General features: G+C 38.2%; 1 protein-coding gene across 1 annotated transcript in view; it reads right to left on the bottom strand.

Moving 5' to 3' along the window:
- The window catches only part of LOC141299254 (single-stranded DNA-binding protein 2-like), a 34766-nt gene extending 11405 nt beyond the window's left edge, over positions 1-23361 (bottom strand). The window contains exons 1-9 of the mRNA XM_073829608.1: positions 23295-23361; positions 23142-23209; positions 23000-23045; positions 22826-22861; positions 20633-20687; positions 20009-20079; positions 19469-19547; positions 19162-19190; positions 18523-18621 (exon numbers count right to left, since the gene is read on the bottom strand). Of these exons, the coding sequence (XP_073685709.1) occupies positions 18523-18621; positions 19162-19190; positions 19469-19547; positions 20009-20079; positions 20633-20687; positions 22826-22861; positions 23000-23045; positions 23142-23209; positions 23295-23354 (543 nt within the window). The 5' untranslated portion in view covers positions 23355-23361. The remainder of the gene's footprint in view (positions 1-18522; positions 18622-19161; positions 19191-19468; positions 19548-20008; positions 20080-20632; positions 20688-22825; positions 22862-22999; positions 23046-23141; positions 23210-23294) is intronic.
- Between the last annotated feature and the right edge of the window lie 342 nt (positions 23362-23703).

Genomic DNA, 23703 nt, shown 5'->3' with positions numbered 1-23703 from the left:
CCGATTTTGGTGTTGATCTGATTAAATCTCCAGGAGGAATTTGTTGCAGAGTACAACATGACACTTCCTGGTGCCTGCAGGTGGCGCTATGAGTAAAACTGAATATGGGCATGTAGATGTCTTCAGGTCAGGAGTGTTATCACACATGTGAAGTTTGGGGCAGGTCGGGCATTTTATGCCTGAGTTATAGCAACTTCCTTTTTCATGGCGAAACATCGAAATTTGCGAGGCCGCCACAGACACGCCCTCTGATGAAAACTCTAGATCTTCGCAATTTAACGTCACAAAGGCCTTTAGATTAGACTCACCAAATTTGGTGTTGATCCGAATAAATCTCTATTAGGAGTTCGTTCAAGTACGAGGCCTGAAAATGGCAAAAATGACAGAAAATTTGCTGAGAAAATTAAAAATAACCGACTTCCTGTTGGGTGTCAAATTTTGCTCCAAGAGGCTTTTTTGTAGGTATTGGTGAGTTACATGTGTGTACCTATTTTCGTGCATGTACGTGAATCACAGTTGAATGCGCACACCGCGGAACGTGTAAAGGTGGCGCTGTCGAGCCATTTTGCCACACCCACTTCTGCAACCAATATCAGACGTAAATTTTCGCCAGGTCTGATGTGTGTGCGAAGTTTCATGAGTTTTCGGGTTTGTCTAAGCCCTCAAAAATGCGATTCATTTTGGAGAAGAATAATAATAATAATAATAATAATAAACGAAGCAGATCCAATAGGGTCCTCACACCATCGGTGCTCGGGCCCTAATTAAAGCTGCAAGCAGCGATGAACGGGCCCTCGCACACGGGCTCACCGCCGACCGGTGGCTTTAGGAACACAGCAAACGGTGGGCAGTATGCTTTTAATACAGTAAATGTAGGAAAAATAGATCAAAGTCACTTAAATGTGCCAAACTTCCTGCTGCCAGCTGGTGGCGCTATGCCTATAACTGATTATTGGCATGTAGATGTGTTCAGGCCAGCACTTTGATCAAACATATGAAGTTTGGTGCAGATTGACCTTGGTATGTGTGAGTTAGTGCAAGATATGATATATCCTGCTGCCAATAGGTGGCGCTATAATAATATCTGTATATTGGCCTTTAGATGTCTTCAGGCCAGGACTTTTACCAAACATGTGAAGTTTGAGGCAGATCGGACATTTTATGGCTGAGTTATAACAACTTTTTTGTCCATGGCGAAACATCAAACTTTGTCAGGCCGCCATGGACACGCCCTTTAACGAAAACTCAAGATCTTCACAATTTAACATCTCTAAGGCCTCAAGATCAGACTGACCAAATATAATGTTGATATCATTAAATCTCTAGGAGGAGTTTGGTACAAGTCATTTCCTATTGCCAACAGGTGGCGCTGTGATTATAATAGAATATAGGCCTTCAGATTGGTTCAGGCCAGGACTCTTATCGAACATGTGAAGTTTGAGGCAAATCGGATATTTTATGGCTGAGTTATAACAAGTTTTATATCCATGGCGAGACCACGAAATTTGCCAGGTCGCCACGGACACACCCTTCAACGAAAACTCAAGATCTTCGCAATTTAACATCATTAAGGCCTTTATATTAGACTGACCGATTTTGGTGTTGATCTGATTAAATCTTTTGGAGGAGTTTGTTGCAGAGTACAGCATGACACTTCCTGGTGCCAGCAGGTGGCGCTATGAGTAAAACTGAATATGGACATGTAGATGTCATCAGGTCAGGAGTGTAATCACACATGTGAAGTTTGGGGCAGATCGGGCATTTTATGCCTGAGTTATAGCAACTTCCTTTTTCATGGCGAAGCATCGAAATTTGCCAGGCCGCCACGGACACGCCCTCCGATGAAAACTCTAGATCTTCGCAATTTAACGTCACAAAGGGCTTTAGATTAGACTCACCAAATTTGCCGTTGATCCGAATAAATCTCTAGGAGGAGTTCGTTCAAGTATGACGCCTGAAAATGGCAAAAATTACACAAATTTTGCTAAGAAAATTAAAAATAACCGACTTCCTGTTGGGTGTCAAATTTTGCTCCAAGAGGCTTTTTTGTAGGTATTGGTGAGCTAGATGTGTGTACTGATTTTCGTGCATGTACGTGAATCACAACTGAAAGCGCACACCGCGGAACGTGTAAAGGTGGCGCTATCGAGCCATTTTGCCACACCCACTTCTGCAACCCATATCAGACGTAAATTTTCGCCAGGTCTGATGTGTGTGCGAAGTTTCATGAGTTTTCGGGTATGTCTAAGCCCTCAAAAATGCGATTCATTTTGGAGAAGAATAATAATAATAATTAAAGCTGCAAGCAGCGATGAACGGGCCCTCGCACACGGGCTCACCGCCGACCGGTGGCTTTAGGAACACAGCAAATGGAGGGTAGTATGCTTTTAATACAGTAAAAATATGAGAAATATGTCAAAGTCACTTAAATGTGCCAAATTTCCTGCTGCCAGCTGGTGGCGCTATGCCTATAACTGATTATTGGCATGTAGATGTGTTCAGGCCACCACTTTCATCAAACATATGAAGTTTGGTGCAGATTGACCTTGGTATGTTTGAGTTAGTGAAAGATATGATATATCCTGCTGCCAACAGGTGGCGCTATGATAATATCTGAATATTGGCCTTTAGGTGTCTTCAGGCCAGGACTCTTACCAAACCTGTGAAGTTTGAGGCAGATCGGACATTTTATGGCTGAGTTATAACAACTTCTATGTCCATGGCGAAACATCAAAGTTTGTCACGCCGCCACGGACACGCCCTTTAACGAAAACTCAAGATCTTCGCAATTTAACATCTCTAAGGCCTCTAGATCAGACTGACCAAATATAATGTTGATATCATTAAATCTCTAGGAGGAGTTTGATACAAGTCATTTCCTGTTGCCAACAGGTGGCGCTGTGATTATAATAGAATATTGGCCTTCAGATGTGTTCAGGCCAGGACTCTTATCGAATATGTGAAGTTTGAGGCAAATCGGACATTTTATGGCTGAGTTATAACAAGTTTTATATCCATGGCGAGACCTCGAAATTTGTCAGGCCGCCACGGACACGCCCTTTACCGAAAACTCAAGATCTTCACAATTTAACATCACTAAGGCCTTTATATTAGACTGACCGATTTTGGTGTTGATCTGTATAAATCTCTAGGAGGAGTTGGTTGTAGAGTACAGCATGACACTTCCTGTTGCCTGCAGGTGGCGCTATGACTATAACTGAATATGGATATGTAGATGTCATCAGGTCAGGAGTGTTATCACACATGTGAAGTTTGGGACAGATCGGACATTTTATGCCTAAGTTATAGCAACTTCCTTTTTCATGGCGAAACATCGAAATTTGCGAGGCCGCCATGGACACGCCCTCCGATGAAAACTCTAGATCTTCACAATTTAGCGTCACAAAGGGCTTTAGATTAGACTTACCAAATTTGCTGTTGATCGGAGTAAATCTCTAGGAGGAGTTCGTTCAAGTACGACGCCTGAAAATGGCAAAAATGACACAAATTTTGCTAAGAAAATTAATAATAACCGACTTCCTGTTGGGTTTCGGATTTTGTCCCAGGAGGCTTTTTTGTAGGTGTTGGTGAGTTACATGTGTGTACCGATTTTCATGCATGTACGTGAATCATAGCTGAAAGCGCACACCGCGGAACGTGTAAAGGTGGCGCTATCGAGCCGTTTTGCCACACCCACTTCTGCAACCCATATCAGACATCCATTTTCGCCAGGTTTGATGTGTGTGCAAAGTTTCATGAGTTTTCGGGTATGTTTAGGCCCTCAAAAATGCGATTCATTCCGGAGAAGAAGAAGAATAATAATAATTAAAGCTGCGAGCAGCGATGAACGGGCCCTCGCACCTGGGCTCACCGCCGACCGGTGGCTTCAGGAAATCAGCAAACGGTGGGCAGTATGCTTTTAATACAGTAAATGTAGAAAAAATATGTCATAAGTCATTTAAATGTGCCAAACTTGCCACTGCCAGATGGTGGCGCTATGCCTATAACTGATTATTGGCATGTAGATGTGTTCAGGCCAGCACTATTATCAAACATATGAAGTTTGGTGCAGACTGACCTTGGTATGTTTGAGTTAGTGAAATATATGAGATATCCTGCTGCCAACAGGTGGTGCTATGATAATATCTGAATATTGGTCTTTAGGTGTCTTCAGGCCAGGACTCTTACCAAACCTGTGAATTTTGTGGCAGATCAGACATTTTCAGGCTAAGTTATAACCACTTCTATGTCTATGCAGAAACATCAAACTTTGTCAGGCCACCCCGCACATGCCCTTTAATGAAAACTCAAGATCTTCACAATTTAACATCTCTAAGGCCTCAAGATCAGACTGACCAAATATAATGTTGATTTAATTAAATGCAATCAATGCAAGGACTTCAGATAGATGCCAACTGTGAACCAGTATGCTACAAATAAGAACATGTAATTCATGATGATAGCAAAATGTTATTATTGCTTCCTCTATATCCACCACTTCTGCTTAAATGTCATTGTTACCTATCTTTACAATTTTTGTATAATATATTTTTGTATAAAATCAATTGTTGTCATAACTAAGAATCAATAAGGAAGACGGTGCCCAGTTGGCACATGCATTCACAGTAACCATCTGCTAGTTTGGATTTTAAGTTTACAGAATTAAAAGGGTTACACTTTAAAATCAACACACAGACACATACACACAAAATATAAAATGTTGCCATCCAGTTTCATTTGTTAAAATTAACTATATCAGTTAACATGACCAATAAATAAATAGCATTTATTAATGTTAATTAATATTAAGCTAAGAAAAAGTATTCATATAAAGTTTATGTACTGTGAATTAACATGAACATGAACACAGTTCATGTGGGTGTACAGCAATACACAATAAAGTGCTCTATAAACGCTCCATTCTTTCAAAATATCTTTAAAAATCAAGTTGAGTATTTTAACGGGGTGATATATATATTTATAACTGTTCTTAAAATTATGGTTTTCAGATGTTTTGAAGAGATAACAGTAACGTTTGTTTTGTTGTCAAAGTTTGTCTTAATTTTTTATTATTATTATTTTATATTCAATAAATAACACTATGTAAATATTGTCTATCAATGAAGATAAATTGATCATGCTAAAAAGTTGTATTTTTTTAAATCTTTTGCTATGTGACTGAATAGGACAAGTTCATGGTACAGTTAAGTACAAAATAAATAAAAAACAACAACTGCAAAATACGAACAATGAAAGACTTAGTGACCCTTTATATTTTCTCAAAATATCAGACTCTCAAAGATCAGACATATTTATGTAATTACACTACATACAGTATGTGCATTATGTTCAAAGATGGTCTGTAGAATGGCTCTCTACTCTGTCACCCTCTCTGCCTCTCACCCCTCCCCCCTGCAATAATGAGCTTCTCTGTGCCTGACTGAACGCACACACATACTGTAGAGACATTCACCAGAGTGACAGCAGGTTTCTGAGTTATCTTTTTAATTTTCTTTAATTCATTGAAGCTTGTATAAAATTTATATTTCCAGCACTTGCTCAGAATGATTAGATCTCTGTGTGAAAAAAGTTTTAAAGAGTTTGGATGCTGCACTTTAAAGATATAAAAAATTAGGGTTATGTTTTTTACTACATCTTTAAAAAATCACCATGTCAACACCGTTCGAGATATCCAAAATCCGCTCGCAATTTAACATCTTCAGAATCTTCTCTTCATGTTAAAAAAGTTTGGTGTGAACAGCTGGTTGTTCTTAGGAGTAGTGTGAATTTGTTTACTACCTGATTTTTCAAAAAATCCACCTTTAAATCAAAATAGCCGGCTTTCTGTTGGTCTTAGCTAATGAGTTTGATTTAGAAAGTTGTCCAGATTGATGAGAACAATATAAGTACAGAGTTTGGTGACTGTAGGAAAAACTAACCCCCCAACTTTTGTCAAAAGATGGCGCTATAGAGTGCCTGCTCCACGCCCATTTATGACCTTTTGCCAGTGTCTAACTATCATTAATATTGATGTGTGTGTTGAGTTTCATGAAATTCTAAGCATGTTATCTGCCTCGAAAAGACAGGAATGTAATTTTAAAGTTTGACACGTTGCCATGGCAACAGCATTTGATTTATCATCGACCCCTTTACATATTCTTATCGGCCGTGTTTTGACATGATTTTGATGAAGTTTAAAGAAAATCGAGTAAAATTAAGAGGCTGATTTCAAAGCATTTTGAAAATGACACGTTTCCTGCTGCCAGTTGGTGGCGCTATAACTTTGACTCATAATAGTCACATTTATGGAATCGGCATCATACAACGAACAAACTGGTGAAGTTTCATCAGAATCAGGCAATGTGTGCAACAGTTATTAGACACTTCCTGTTTCTCATTTCTCGCCATAACTTTGTCGCCTTGCCACGGCCAAACCGTTCGAGATATCAAAAATCTCCTCGCAATTTAGCGTCCCCAATGTCTTGAGATCATGCTGACCGAGTTTGGTGACAATCCCATGGAATTCCTGGGAGGAGTACGTTAAATTCCAGAGCATGCGCTTTTTAAACAGCCCTAAATATCTCACTTCCTGTTGCGTGGAGCCCATGACATAGAGTACAAAAGTTGTTCAGCTCGATGAGTTCTATATGTGTACCGAGTTTCATATCAATACGCGCAAGTATGTGTGCGCAGTACATCAAGTTTTCAAACTGTGTTCCAGGGGGCGCTGTAGAGGCCCTGAACCACGCCCGGGTCCCAGCCTCTGTGGCGTCCGGACGACGGCAGATTCCGACGTGTGTGCAAATTTTCAAGAGTTTTTGAGTATGTTAAGGCCCCCAAAAGTGCCCCAACGGTTGAAAAAAAATAAAAATAAAAAAAAATAAAAAAAAAAAAACAAATAAGAATCCTTAGAAGAACAATAGGGCCTTCGCCCTTTTGGGCTCGGGCCCTAATTAAAGCTGCAAGCAGCGATGAACGGGCCCTCGCACCCGGGCTCACCGCCGACCGGTGGCTTTAGGAAAACAGCAAACGGTGGGCAGTATGCTTTTAATACAGTAAATGTAGGAAAAATAGATCAAAGTCACTTAAATGTGCCAAACTTCCTGCTGCCAGCTGGTGGCGCTATGCCTATAACTGATTATTGGCATGTAGATGTGTTCAGGCCAGCACTTTCATCAAACATATGAAGTTTGGTGCAGATTGACCTTGGTATGTTTGAGTTAGTGAAAGATATGATATATCCTACTGCCAATAGGTGGCGCTATGATAATATCTGAATATTGGCCTTTAGATGTCTTCAGCCCAGGACTTTTACCAAACATGTGAAGTTTGAGGCAGATCGGACATTTTATGGCTGAGTTATAACAAGTTTTACATCCATGGCGAGACCTCGAAATGTGTCAGGCCACCACGGACACGCCCTTTGACGAAAACTCAAGATCTTCGCAATTTAACATCACTAAAGCCTTTTTATTAGACTGACCGATTTTGGTGTTGATCTGTATAAATCTCTAGGAGGAGTTTGTTGTAGAGTACAGCATGACACTTCCTGTTGCCAGCAGGTGGCGCTATGACCATAACTGAATATGGGCATGTAGATGTCTTCAGGTCAGGAGTGTTATCACACATGTGAAGTTTGGGACAGATCAGACATTGTTTGCCTGAGTTATAGCAACTTCCTTTTTCATGGCGAAACATCGAAATTTGCGAGGCCGCCACGGACACGCCCTCTGATGAAAACTCTAGATCTTTACAATTTAACGTCACAAAGGGCTTTAGAGTAGACTCAGCAAATTTGGCGTTGATCCGAATAAATCTGTAGGAGGAGTTCGTTCAAGTACGACACCTGAAAAAGGCAAAAATGACACAAATTTTGTTGAGAATATTAATATTAACCGACTTCCTGTTGGGTTCCGGATTTTGCTCCAAGAGGCTTTTTTGTAGGTTTTGGTGTGGTACATGTGTGTACCGATTTCTGTGTATGTACGTGAATCACAGCTGAAAGTGCACACCGCTGAACGTCTAAAGGTGGCGCTGTCGAGCCATTTTGCCACACCCACTTCTGAAACCCAAATCAGACGTAAATTTTCGCCAGGTTTGATGTGTGTGCAAAGTTTTGTGAGTTTTCGGGAATGTTTAGGTCCTCTAAAATGCGATTCACTTTGGAGAAGAATAATAATAATAATTAAAGCTGCGAGCAGCGATGAACGGGCCCTCGCACCTGGGCTCACCGCCGACCGGTGGCTTCAGGAAATCAGCAAACGGTGGGCAGTATGCTTTTAATACAGTAAATATAGAAAAAAGTCATTAGTCATTTAAATGTGCCAAACTTGCCGCTGCCAGATGGTGGCGCTATGCTTGTAACTAATTATTGGCATGTAGATGTGTTCAGGCCAGCACTATTATCAAACATATGAAGTTTGGTGCAGATTGACCTTGGTATGTTTGAGTTAGTGAAAGATATGATATATCCTGCTGCTAACAAGTAAGAACAAGATTCATGATAACAAAATGTTATTATTGCTTGCTTTACGTCCACCACTTCTGCTGAAATGTCATCGTTACCTATCTGTACAATTTTTGTGTGGATATTGCTTTGCTGGTGACTCCTCCTGTTATAAGACATCACTCTTAAGCGCTACATAACTAAGAATCAATAATGAAGACGGTGCCCACTTGGCACATGCATTCAAAGTAACCCTCTGCTAGTTTGGATTTAAAGTTTACAGAATTCAAAGGGTAAGACTTTAAAATCAACACACAGACACATACACACAAAATATAAAATGTTGCCATTCAGTTTTATTTGTTAGCATTAACTATATTAGTTAGCATGACCAATAAATAAATAGCATTTATTAATGTTAATTAATATTAAGCTAAAAAAAAGTATTCATATATAGTTTATGTACTGTGAATTAACATGAACATGAACACAGTTCATGTGGGTGTACAGCAATACACAATAAAGTGCTCTATAAACTCTTCATTCTTTCAAAATATCTTTAAAAATCAAGTTGAGTATTTTAACGGGGTGATATATATATTTATAACTGATCTTAAAATTATGGTTTTCAGATGTTTTGAAGAGATAACAGTAACGTTTGTTTTGTTGTCAAAGTTTGTCTTAATTTTTTATTATTATTATTTTATATTCAATAAATAACACTATTTAAATATTGTCTATCAATGAAGATAAATTGATCATGCTAAAAAGTTGTATTTTTTTAAATCTTTTGCTATGTGACTGAATAGGACAAGTTCATGGTACAGTTAAGTAAAAAATTAATAAAAAACAACAACTGCAAAATACGAACAATGAAAGACTAAGTGACCCTTTATATTTTCTCAAAATATCAGACTCTCAAAGATCAGACATATTTATGTAATTACAATACATATGTGCATTTTTTGTTCAAAGATGGTCTGTAGGATGGCTCTCTACTCTGTCACCCTCTCTGCCTCTCACCCCTCCCCCCTGCAATAATGAGCTTCTCTGTGCCTGACTGAACGCACACACATACTGTAGAGACATTCACCAGAGTGACAGCAGGTTTCTGAGTTATTTTTTTAATTTTCTTTAATTCATTGAAGCTTGTATAAAATTTATATTTCCAGCACTTGCTCAGAATGATAAGATCTCTGTGTGAAAAAAGTTTTAAAGAGTTTGGATGCTGCACTTTAAAGATATAAAAATATTTTTTACTATATCTTTAAAAAATCACCACGTCCACACCGTTCAAGATATCCAAAATCCGGTCGCAATTTAACATCTTCAGAATATTCTCTTCATGTTAAAAAAGTTTGGTGTGAACAGCTGGTTGTTCTTAGAAGTAGTGTGCATTTGTTTACAGCCTGATTTTTCCAAAAATCCACATTCAAATCAAAATAGCCGGCTTCCTGTTGGTCTTAGCTAATGAGTTTAATTTAGAAAGTTGTCCAAATTGATGAGATTAATATATGTACAGAGTTTGGTGACTGTAGGAAAAACTAACCCCCCAACTTTTGTCAAAAGATGGCGCTATAGAGTGCCTGCTCCACGCCCATTTATGACCTTTTGCCAGTGTCTAACTATCATTAATATTGATGTGTGTGTTGAGTTTCATGAAATTCTAAGCATGTTAACTGCCTCGAAAAGACAGGAATCTAATTTTAAAGTTTGACATGTCGCCATGGCAACAGCATTCGATTTATCATCGACCCCTTTACATATTCTTATCGGCCGTGTTTTGACATGATTTTGATGAAGTTTAAAGAAAATCGAGTAAAATTAAGAGGCTGATTTCAAAGCATTTTGAAAATGACACACTTCCTGCTGCCAGTTGGTGGCGCTATAACTTTGACTCATAATAGTCACATTTATGGAATCGGCATCATACACGGAACAAACTGGTGAAGTTTCATCAGAATCAGGCAATGTGGTCAACAGTTATTAGACACTTCCTGTTTCTCATTTCTCGCCATAACTTTGTCGCCTTGCCACGGCCAAACCGTTCGAGATATCAAAAATCTCCTCGCAATTTAGCGTCCCCAATGTCTTGAGATCATGCTGACCGAGTTTGGTGACAATCCTCTGGAAACCCTGGGAGGAGTACGTTAAATTCCAGAGCATGCGCTTTTTAAACAGCCCTAAATATCGCACTTCCTGTCGCGTTCAGCCCATGACATAGAGTACAAAAGTTGTTTGGCTCAATGAGATCTATATGTGCACCGAGTTTCATATCAATACGTGCAAGTATGTGTGCGCAGTACATCAAGTTTTCAAACTGTGTTCCAGGGGGCGCTGTAGAGGCCCTGAACCACGCCCGGGTCCCAGCCTCTGTGGCGTCCTGATGGCCGCAGATTCCGACGTGTGTGCAAATTTTCAAGAGTTTTTGAGTATGTTAAGGCCCCCAAAAGTGCCCAGAAGGTTTAAAAAAATAAAAAAAAAAAAAAAAATTAAAGCTGCAAGCAGCGATGAACGGGCCCTCGCACACGGGCTCACCGCCGACCGGTGGCTTTAGGAACACAGCAAATGGTTGGTAGTATGCTTTTAATACAGTAAAAATAGGAGAAATATGTCAAAGTCACTTAAATGTGCCAAATTTCCTGCTGCCAGCTGGTGGCGCTATGCCTATAACTGATTATTGGCATGTAGATGTGTTCAGGCCACCACTTTCATCAAACATATGAAGTTTGGTGCAGATTGAACATGGTATGTTTGAGTTAGTGAAAGATATGATATATCCTGCTGCCAACAGGTGGCGCTATGATAATATCTGAATATTGGCCTTTAGGTGTCTTCAGGCCAGGACTCTTACCAAACCTGTGAAGTTTGAGGCAGATCGGACATTTTATGGCTGAGTTATAACAACTTCTATGTCCATGGCGAAACATCAAACTTTGTCACGCCGCCACGGACACGCCCTTTAACGAAAACTCAAGATCTTCGCAATTTAACATCTCTAAGGCCTCTAGATCAGACTGACCAAATATAATGTTGATATCATTAAATCTCTAGGAGGAGTTTGATACAAGTCATTTCCTGTTGCCAACAGGTGGCGCTGTGATTATAATAGAATATTGGCCTTCAGATGTGTTCAGGCCAGGACTCTTATCGAATATGTGAAGTTTGAGGCAAATCGGACATTTTATGGCTGAGTTATAACAAGTTTTATATCCATGGCGAGACCTCGAAATTTGTCAGGCCGCCACGGACACGCCCTTTACCGAAAACTCAAGATCTTCACAATTTAACATCGCTAAGGCCTTTATATTAGACTGACCGATTTTGGTGTTGATCTGTATAAATCTCTAGGAGGAGTTGGTTGTAGAGTACAGCATGACACTTCCTGGTGCCAGCAGGTGGCGCTATGACTATAACTGAATATGGGCATGTAGATGTCATCAGGTCAGGAGTGTTATCACACATGTGAAGTTTGGGGCAGATCGGGCATTTTATGCCTGAGTTATAGCAACTTCCTTTTTCATGGCGAAGCATCGAAATTTGCCAGGCCGCCACGGACACGCCCTCCGATGAAAACTCTAGATCTTCGCAATTTAACGTCACAAAGGGCTTTAGATTAGACTCACCAAATTTGACGTTGATCCGAATAAATCTGTAGGAGGAGTTCGTTCAAGTACGACACCTGAAAAAGGCAAAAATGACACAAATTTTGTTGAGAATATTAATATTAACCGACTTCCTGTTGGGTTCCGGATTTTGCTCCAAGAGGCTTTTTTGTAGGTTTTGGTGTGTTACATGTGTGTACCGATTTCCGTGCATGTACGTGAATCACAGCTGAAAGCGCACACCGCTGAACGTCTAAAGATGGCGCTGTCGAGCCATTTTGCCACACCCACTTCTGAAACCCAAATCAGACGTAAATTTTCGCCAGGTTTGATGTGTGTGCAAAGTTTTGTGAGTTTTCGGGAATGCTTAGGTCCTCTAAAATGCGATTCACTTTGGAGAAGAAGAAGAATAATAATAATAATAATAATAATAAACGGAGCAGATTCAATAGGGTCCTCACACCATCGGTGCTCGGGCCCTAATAAGAACCCTTAGAAGAACAATAGGGCCTTCGCCCTTTTGGGCTCGGGCCCTAATAATAATAATAATAATAATAATAATAATAATAAACGGAGCAGATTCAATAGGGTCCTCACACCATCGGTGCTCGGGCCCTAATTAAAGCTGCAAGCAGCGATGGTAGGGCCGTCGCACTCGGGCTCACCGCTGATCGGTGGCGAATGGTGGGCACTATGCTATTAGCACAGTAAATGTAGGAGGAATATGTCAAAGTCATTGATATGTGCCTATCTTCCTGCTGCCAGCTGGTGGCGCTATGCCTATAACTGAATATTGGCATGCAGATGTCTTCAGGCCAGCGCTTTTATCAAACATATGAAGTTTGGTGAAGATTGAACATGGCATGCTTGAGTGTAATTCATGACATATCCTGCTGCCAACAGGTGGTGCTATTACGAAATATTGGCTTTTAGATGTCTTCAGGCCAGGACTATTGGCAAACATGTCAAGTTTGGTGCAAATTGTACATTGCATGTTTAAGTTAGTGTAAAACAAGTAATTTGCTGTTGCCAGCTGGTGGCGCTATGACTATAACTGAATATTGGCATGTATATGTATTCAGGCCAGGACTCTTATCAAACATATTAAGTTTGGGGCTGATTGGACATTGCATGCCTGAGTTACAGTAACTTCCTGTTTCATTGCATTAAGAGTATGTTTTAGCACTTAGCTAAATGTTGCTAACATGTTTCTAGCATGTTGCTACCCTATTTAACACTTGTTGATATTTTTAAAATGTTGCTGGGCATCCACATCGGTATTAAACATGTGACTTCCTGTTGCCAGCAGGTGGCACTATGACTATAACTGAATATAAGCATCGGCTTGTGTTCAGACTAGGACTCTTATCAAACATATTAAGCTTGGGTCAGATTGGACATTGTATGCATGAGTTACACTTATTTTTCTTTGTATTAATATTATGCTTTAGCTCTTAGCTAAGTGTTGTTATCATGTTTTAACATGATTCTAGCATGATGCTAGCCTACTTAAAACTTGCTAACGCTTTTTAATATGTTGCTAGGAGTCCGTAACACCATTAAACGTCACTTCCTGTTGTCAGCAGGTGGCGCTGTGACTATAACTGAATATGGGCATGTATATATCTTCAGGCCAGGAGTCTTATCAAACATGTGAAGTTTGGGGCTGATTGGACATTGCATGCCTGAGTTACAGTAACTTCCTGTTTTATATCTTTAACAACATGCTTTAGCACTAAGTAAGTGTTGCTAGCATGTTTGAGTACGTTTTAAACTAGTTTAGCACTCAATGGCTTTTTTAGTGTGTTGCTAATAGTGTGTCACAGTGTTAAACATGTCACTTCCTGTTGACAGTAGGTGGCGCTATGACTATAACTGAATATTGACATGTAGATATCTTCAGGTCAGGACTGTTATCAAACATGTGAAGTTTGGGGCTGATTGGACATTGCATGCCTGAGTTACAGTAACTTCCTGTTTCATTGCATTAAGAGTATGCTTTAGCACTTAGCTAAATGTTGCTAACATGTTATAGCATGTTTCTAGCATGTTGCTACCCTGTTTAACACTTGTTGATATTTTTAAAATTTTGGTAGGCATCCACAAGAGTATTGAACATGTGGCTTCCTGTTACCAGCTGGTGGCGCTATGACTATAACTGAATACGGGCATGGGCGTGTGTTCAGGCCAGGCCTCTTATCAAACATGTGAAGTTTGGGGCTGATTGGACATTGTATGCCTGAGTTAGAGTAACTTCCTGTTTCATTGTATTATTAGCATGCTTTAGCATATTAGCTAAGTGTTGCTAGCATGCTTTACTATGTTTGTAGCATGTTGAATATTAAGTTTGGGTCAGATTTGACATTATATGCATGAGTTACAGCAATTTCCTTTTGTATTTGTATTATTAGCATGCTTTAGCATATTAGCTAAGTGTTGCTAGCATGTTTTAGCATGTTTCTAGCATGTTGCTAGCCTATTTAAGACTTGTTAAGGCTTTTCAATATGTTGCTAAGAGTCCGTAACAGTGTTAAACATGTCACTTCCTGTTGTCAGCAGGTGGCGCTATGACTATAACTGAATATGGGCGCTGACGTGTGTTCAGGACCGGACTGTTATCAAACATGTGAAGTTTGAGGCAGATCGGACATTGTATGCCTGAGTTATAGCAACTTCCTTTTTCATGGCGAAACATCAAAGTTTGTCCGGCCGCCACGGACACGCCCTTTGACGAAAACTCTAAAGCTTCGCAATTTAACATCGCAAAGGCCTTATGAAGACACTCAGCAAATTTGAAGATGATCGGATAAAAACTGTAGGAGGAGTTCGTTAAAGTACGAGGCATGAAAATGGCAAAAACTGCACAAAAATCGTACAGGAAATTCAATATAACAGACTTCCTGTTGGGTTTCGGATGTTGCACCAGGAGACTTTTTTGTAGGTATTGGTGTGTTACATGTGTGTACCGAGTTTCGTACATGTACGTGAAACGTAGCTCGAGGCGCACTCCGTTGAAATTTTATAGGTGGCGCTATCGAGCCATTTTGGCACACCCACTTCTGAAAACCATATCAGATGTAAATTTTCGCCAGCTCTGATGCGTGTGCAAAGTTTCGTGAGTTTTTGGGCATGTTTAGGCCTTCAAAAAGACTTTTCATTTTGGAGAAGAAGAAGAATAATAATAAACGGAGCAATTCCAATAGGGTCCTCGCACTGCAGTGCTCGGGCCCTAATAATAAACGAAGCAGATCCAATAGGGTCCTCACACCATCGGTGCTCGGGCCCTAATAATAATAATAAACGAAGCAGATCCAATAGGGTCCTCACACCATCGGTGCTCGGGCCCTAATAATAAACGAAGCAGATCCAATAGGGTCCTCACACCATCGGTGCTCGGGCCCTAATAAACGGAGCAGATCCAATAGGGTCCTCACACCATCGGTGCTCGGGCCCTAACAAGACATTAATTGATGGACTGGATTACTTGTGGATTATTCTGATGTTTTAATGAGCTGTTTGGACTCTCATTCTGACGGCACCCATTCACTGCAGAGGATCCGTTGGTGAACAAAACATGTAATGTTAAATTCCTTCAAATCTGTTCACATGCAGAAAAAAACTCATCTACATCTTGGATGGCCTGAGGGTGAGTAAATTCTTTTTGCAAATTGTCATTTTTGAGTGTAATTAAAATATACTTGAATACATCTTAAACACTTTATTTATTTATTTAAAATGTTAATGATATAATTTATAAATACAAATACAGAAAATAAACAGTTTGACAGATGAGTGGCTCCTGTCAAAGTTAAATGATTAGTTCACTTCCAGAATAAGAATGTCCTGATCATTTACTCACCCCAATGTCATCCAAGATGTTTATGTCTTTCTTTCTTCAGTCGAAAAGAAGGTTTTTGAGGAAAACATCCAGGATTTTTCTCCATATAGTGGACTTTAATGGAGACCAACAGTTTGAAGGTCCAAACTGCAGTTTCAATACAGCTTCAAATGGCTCTACACAATCCCAGCCGAGGAATAAGGGTCTTATCTAGTGAAACAATCTGTCGTTTTCTAAAAAAATGTAAATGTATATACTTTTTAACCACAAATGCTTGTCTTGCACTAGCTCTGCGATGAGCGTGCATGTTTTCACACATTACATAATCAGTTAGTTCCTTGTCCGTGTACTTAGGTTAAAAAAGTTAGGCTATCCTTTTCTCCTCCAACTTCAAAACAGTTTGAAATCGTTGTTTTACCTTATTTTTTGCACTTTCTCTTTTTTTAAACACTGCATACGTCACATTTGCTTGATTACGCAATGTGTGAGGTCGAGCTAGTGCATGAAGAGCATTTGTGATTCAAAAGTATACACAAATTATTATTATTATTATTTTTAGAAAATGACAGATTGTTTCACTAGACAGTCCCTCCAGAAAAACGCGATTATGCGATCGCATGATTCCATGCATAATCAGCCAAAGTCCGCATATTTATGCGGGGGACGCATTTTTTCAAATACGCCGCACTTTCGCCGCATAAATTGCAGATTTCCGCGCGCAAAATATGCGGGCTTGCATGATTTCATAATCCCATTTCCGTTTGGGTCTTTGTCTTCGTTCTTTCGAGTACTATTGTGGTCGCGCGTTGCCGCGACGTTCTGTCTTGCCTCACTTCATTTTCGCGAGCCTGACCAGTCCACATCTAGTGTATTGGACATCGAGAGATTGTGAGACCCGAATATTAATCCGTGTGGCCGTTTGGCCACCCCCGCACTGTTTCAACTGGAGGACTGTGTTTGTGGGGTTCGTATGGTACCATTAGATTGTTGTGTGGATGAAATTATAAATTGATGTGAGTGGTTTGAGTGTGGTCTGTTTGTTTATTGTTGGAAGCGTGTGCGAGTGTGTATATGTACGAGTGTGTGAGCGTGAGAAATCGGTACTAAGGGTTGTGAGTTTGCGTGATCTTATGGAGTAAATTTTGTTGTGTGTATATTGTTGATGGACCAGGTGTAATGTGATTGCATCTGTTATTTTGTTGCTTTTCTATTTTTGTTGATCAATTTTTTTTTTTTTTTGATTTGATTTATGGTCATTTGATTTTTTTTTTTTTTTTTTTTTTTTTTTCTTCGTGTTTAGATGATTTTGACTTATGACTATTTGATTGTATTCTTTTTTGTGTGTGTGTTTATTGATTTGTGTCAATTTGATGTTGATTTTGTTAATTTTGTTGGACGGGCTAAGGAGTGCTGACCACTCTAGGTCCATGTTAATGGGTACCCTTGTTCACTGAGTGATTTTGTTCTTCTGATTTTTACACGTGTCATCTGAATACACGTGTGTTTGTGGTGAAATGAGTACATTAGTGTACGTTTGAAGTGCGTAGTGAAGTGGAATTGGGGTAGGTTGGTTATTTCTCCTTGCCATCTGATGTGTTACTTTTGATTTGTCTAATTTGTTTATTTTTTTGTTTTGATTTGGAAGCCATATTAACCCCTTGTGTCCTAAATTGTGTCTCTGTGTTTAGCTTTTATCCCAGTAATAATAAAATATTGTATCTTTTTTTCTATATTCACGTCTCTGCTCTATTCTTGTGGGAACAGACCTGGGTGTCTTTGACCATTATTTCCCTGGGAGAGATTCCCAGGGTGGAGTAGTCGATGTTATAATTATAATTGAGTCCAGAATAATGAAATTCACCCCTTACGGTGCTACATCTGGCAATAAGTGTGTTGGGGGAATCACTTTTTTCTCTCTTTTTCACCAAACCGCAGTTTTTGCAAGTTCCCGCAGTTTTTGCAAGTTCCCGCAATTTCATCGCATAAAATTGCATAAATATCCCGCATATTCAATCGCATTTTTTAAGAAAACGTGCCGCATAATCAAGGATTTTTGCCCGCAACAATCACAAAAAAACGCCGCGTTTTTCTGGAGGGACTGACTAGATAAGACCCTTATTTCCCAGCAGCAATCTTAAAAATAAAGGTTCTTTATTGGCATCAATGGTTCCATGAAGAACCTTGAACATCCATGGAACCTTTCAAATGCAGAAAAGGTTCTTTATAGTCAAAAAAGGTTCTTTAGATTTTAAATATTGTTCATCAAAATGGTTCTTTAAAGAACTGTTAACTGAAAGGTTCTTTGGGGAACCAAAAATGGTTCTTTTATGGCATCACTGCAAAAACACCCTTTTGGAACCTTTATTTTTAAGAGTGTGGGATTGTGTAGAGCCCTTTGAAGCTGCACTGAAACTGCAACTTGGATCTTCAACCTGGCTCCTATTGAAGTCCACCACATGGAGAAAAATCCTGGAACGTTTCCTCAAAAACTTTAATTTCTTATCGATTGAAGAAAGAAAGACAAGAACATCTTGGATGAGATGGGGGTGAGTAAATTATCAGGATTTTTTTTATTCTGGAAGTGATCTAATCCTTTAAAGCACAAATGCAATAAAAGACGAGAAATGACATACGCTCTCATTCTGGAAAGGGTTGAGGAAATTTCCACCCATTTCTCCATCATCTCGAGGAGTTCCAGGCTGGTTGCTCATGCTTAGGTTACCAGGAGAGTTCTGGACAGATAGATCGTGTGCATGAAGATTAGGGATGTTAATTTAACACATTTAAATAATAATAATTATAATAAAAGCTTTTGACAAGACAAGAAACAACTGCCAAAAATGTATCATGTAAGGATACATATATATAAAATATTTAATAAATTTGTAGTCCGAGGACCACAAAACCAGTCTTAAGTAGCAATAGCTAAAAACACATTGTGTGGGTCAAAGATTTTTCATTTAAGCCGAAATCATTATGATATTAAGTAAAGATCATGTTCCATGAAGATATTTTTGTACATTTCCTACTGTAAATATATCAAAACTTCATTTCTGATTAGTAATATGCATTGCTAAGAACTTCATTTGGACAAATTTAAAAGGCGATTTTCTCAAATATTTAGATTCCAGGTATTCAAATAGCTGTCCTATCCTAACACTCACCATGTAAAGCTTATTTATTCAGCTTTCAGATGCTATAAATTTCCAACAATTGACTCTTATGACTGGTTTTGTGGTTCAGGGTCACAAAAATGAAACAACAACCCTTACCTTGGGCATACTGTCCATGTCAGCTGACCCTAAAGAAATAAAAATACAGATTTCAGATTTTAAATATTATTTTGTGGATGTACACTTGCGAATACGGTACTTCTAAAATGCATGATTAATCTTCAGTGACCACAAGGTGGCAAAATCACACAAGGCAAAAAAAATGACAACAAATCAGAAAATCAAGCATGAAAGCTGCAATTTCACATTGAATTATGACATGCTTTGATACTCTGCAAGCAAGTAAGTAGACAGCACTCAAAGATGTCCACAAGTACGTTCTAAAGTGGTTGTTTGTATTAGAGACCTAATGATCCATTCATGTGATGAGGCTCCATTCCTGCCATGCCGCCCATCGGACCATCTCCACCCGGACCGATAGGGAACTGTCAAACACACACACACACACATAAGCTCATATAATGTTGTTATAAAAACTACAGAGAAGAAGAAATTTTGTCAGTAAGTAAAGAATGCAACTTGTTTGTAAATATGTGACCCTGGAGCATTTTTCTTTTATGTCAAAAATCATTTGTATATTAAGCAAAGATCATGTTCCATTAAGATATTTTGTAAATTTCCTACCATAAAAATGATTTGCTAAGAACTTCATTTGGACAACTTTAAAGGCGATTTTCTCAATATTTAGATTTTTTTTGCACCCTCAGATTCCAGATTTTCAAATTAGTGTGTCTTGGCCAAATTGTCCTATTCTAACAAACCATACATCATTAGCTTACTTATTCAGCTTTCAGACGATGTATAAATCTCAATGTCAAAAAATTGACCCTTATGACTGGTTTTGTGGTCCAAGGTTACATATTTTATCCTTATAATACGGTCTTACATTTTGCCTGTTTCCTCCGGGCGGCACTGTGTTGATCATAGTGTACATATTTTCTCCTGAATTTGTTGAGTCTGTAAAGGAAAAGCCAAACACACAACAACATTTTAGTTAATGCTCAAATGATAATGGCTGAAAAAAAGTATATGGACACTTTTCATCAGTAATGACACAGTTAAGTAAGTAAATAAATATTTGTAAATCTGAAAAATAAATAAAATTATATACATATTTAAAAAAAATAATAATAATTCAAATACAAAAAAAAAAAAAAAAAAAAAAAAAAAAAAAATATATATATATATATATATATATATATATATTATTTTTGAAGTAAAATATATTATATATATTATATATTATTATTATGTATTGTTATAAATTGCAAATTATTATTTAAAAAATAAAATAAATGCTATGCATGCATATAAATAAAACACTCCAAAACCTTTTTAAAATACAAAATATTTTAATAAAAATATCTTTAAAATAAAAAATATATATGCTATTGTTAAAATTATAATATAAAAATGTTACAGTTCAAAAATATAATTCCCCTCAATGTATCTGTCCATAATTAAATTTAACTATGCATGACTATGCTAAAACCATCTTCTGCAGTCCTACCTGCAGGGCTAGGCATGATAGGAGTCCCTGGAGGCCCTCCTCCTCCGGGTGGACCCTGAGAGTGAGAAAAGAAAAATATTGTTTTAAAATCTCATGTAGCACAGATTAATTAGTTATATTTGCATGCACTTGTGGCATGTCAATGTATAAATGTGAGGACAGTCCTGTGTGTGTGTGTGGGTGTGTGTGGTTCATGACAGAGGCCTGAGGCCCTTGCTGTGGTCAGCACTGTGCATATCTGCTCCATCCTCCCTCTTCCCAAATCTAATTATCTCTCCTCCTCTCTGCTGACTCGGCTCTGCTTTCCCGAGCAGCTCGTCTTGTCTGGCTGCTTTCAGTAAGCTACCACAGCTTCCCCTCCACAAATCATCTCAGCCGGGAGTTACTGACAGCGGTTTAACAGAAGATCTTGTGTAAATGTCTTAAAATGACGTGTTTAATCACACTGGGTATCTCAGACGTGCTTCAGTGCATCTAGTTGTGTGAAGATCTTAAAACAAGACTTAAAATCGTATCTCAGTAAATGTCTTGAGTTTGTTAAGATATTTGTACTGGACAACAAAACAAAACAAGAAAATGTTTTTTTCTCTATTGTTGGAGTTGCAAGAAAATACTACTCCAGTCTTTCTGCTTCAATATGATATAATAATAATAATATAAAATGTTTTTTGAGCAGCAAATGAGCATGTTAGAATGATGTCTGAAGGATCATATGACACTGAAGACTGGAGTAATGATGCTGAAAATTCAGCTTTGCATCACAAGAATACATTACATTTTAAAATATATTCAGATAGAAAACAGTTGTTTTAAATTGCAATAATTTTTCTCAATATTACTGTTTTTATTGTATTTTGACCAAATAAATGCTGCCTTGGTGAGCAGAAAAGACTATTAATAACCAACTTTATAATTAAAAAAATCTTAATTACCATAAAGTGACCATATAGTGTGTGAACAGTATATTGAAAGTTTACATACACTTTGCAGAATCTGCAAAATATAAAATATTTTACCAAAATAAAAGGGATCATACAAAATATTATTTTTTATTTAGTACTGACCTGAGTAAGATATTTCACAAAAAAGATGTTTACGTATAGTCCAAAAGAGAAAATAATAGTTACATTTATAAAAATGGCCCCGTTCAAAAGTTTACATACACTTGATTTTTAATACTGTGTTGTTACTTGAATGATCCACAGCTGTGTTTTTTTGTTGTTGTTGTTTAGTGATAGTTGTTCATGAATCCCTTGTTTGTTCTAAACAGTCAAACTGCTTGCTGTTCTTCAGAAAAATCTTTCAGGTCCAACAAATTCTGTGGTTTTTCAGCATTTTTGTGTATTTTAACCCTTTCTAACAAGGACAGTTTGATTTTGAGATCCATCTTTTCACACTGAGGACAACTGAGGTACTCAAATGCAACTACTGTATTACAGAAGATTCAAATGCTCACTGATGCTTCAGAATGAAACACGATGCATTACGATCAGGGTAAATTTAATTAACTATGTCTTCTGTAGCTTCTGTAGGGCAGTACTAAATGAAAATAATAGGACAATTTAGGCAAAATAAGAAATATGTACACATCTCCATTCTGTTCAAAAGTTTTCACCCCCAGCTCGTAATGCATTGTTTCTCCTTTTGAAGCATCAGTGAGCATTTGAACCTTCTGTAATAGTTACATATGAGTCCCTCAGTTGTCCTCAGTGTGAAAAGATGGATCTCAAAATCATACAGTCATTGCTGGAAAGGGTTCAAATACACAAAAATGCTGAAAAACCAAAAATTTGTGAGACCTACTGTAAAGAACAGCGGGCAGTTTAACTGTTCTGGACAAACAAATGACTCATGAACAACTATCACTAAAAAAAACACAGCTGTGGATCATTCAGGCAACAACACAGTATTAAGATTCAAGTGTATGTAAACTTTTGAACATGGTAATTTTCTTAAAATGTCTTTTATGTGAAATATCTAATTTAGGTCAGTACTAAACAAAACATTAACATGCATTTTGTATGATCCCTCTTATTTTGGTAAAATAATTAACATTATGCTGATTCTGCAAGGTGTATGTAAACTTTTGAGCTTGTATCTTGTATTAACAAACCAAGAACATTAATTGGCTTCCACAGCTAAGGACGCAGAACATTCATGGCTGTTGTAAATGGAGAGGGTCATGGCACTTACCACATAACTCCCTGGAGATGCCGAGGAGTACGGGATCTTAAATGCCACGTGGATCCGATCAGACAGAAAAAAACAGAGAGAATGTCAACAAATCAGATGCTCTTCAAGTGCAAACATTTACCTACAGCTGTAGCGGCTGACATTTCACAATGACCGATTGGAGAAATGACTCACCGAGTTGGAATTTGGTGGATTTGGCCACGGTCTTCCTCCTGGACCCCTGTAATCAGACAAGATGTTTTGTACTTACTGACTAAGTACAAAACTTTGCTGTCAGATAAGTACTAGTTAGTGAAACAGGAAGTAGAGTACATACATATTCATCCCAGGCATCCCAGGACCCCCAAGAGCATTGAGTGGTGGTCTCATGCCGCCTCCATATGCCTGGAACGATAGAAAGAAATGTAGCGAAGTGTCTTTGCAGATTGGTTTGATTAAAGATCCAAACACACAGGTGTGATTGTCGTACCTGTGGCCCAAGAGGGACCATCCCTCTGGGCGGAGTCATTCTCTGCATAGCCCCGCCCATATTTGGATGACCTGTCCAATCAAATGATAAGATGGAAATTAGTGATAAACGCAAGTGAATCTCAGGAAAGGAAGCAAGAAATGTTTACAAATATTCATATTATACCCATATAAACGCCCATCTATATACCTTTTTTTCCTTATGGTGAATTAATAAACTGTTGTTTTAACAAAAAAAACAAAAAAAAAAAAATCATTCTCCCTCCCAAAAATAGTTTTTACTATGTAACACCTTATTAAATAAATAAATAAAACTATATATATATATATATAGTTTTATTTATTTATTTAATAAGGTGAGTCTGATGAAAGCCGTAACAAAATGCTACAAAGATCAAAAATATTTTACC

The sequence above is a fragment of the Garra rufa genome, chromosome 23 (assembly GCF_049309525.1).
Source record: "Garra rufa chromosome 23, GarRuf1.0, whole genome shotgun sequence".
NCBI lineage: Eukaryota > Metazoa > Chordata > Actinopteri > Cypriniformes > Cyprinidae > Garra > Garra rufa.
Note: the sequence above shows the minus strand (reverse complement) of the source record. Positions and strands in the feature narration are given on the sequence as shown.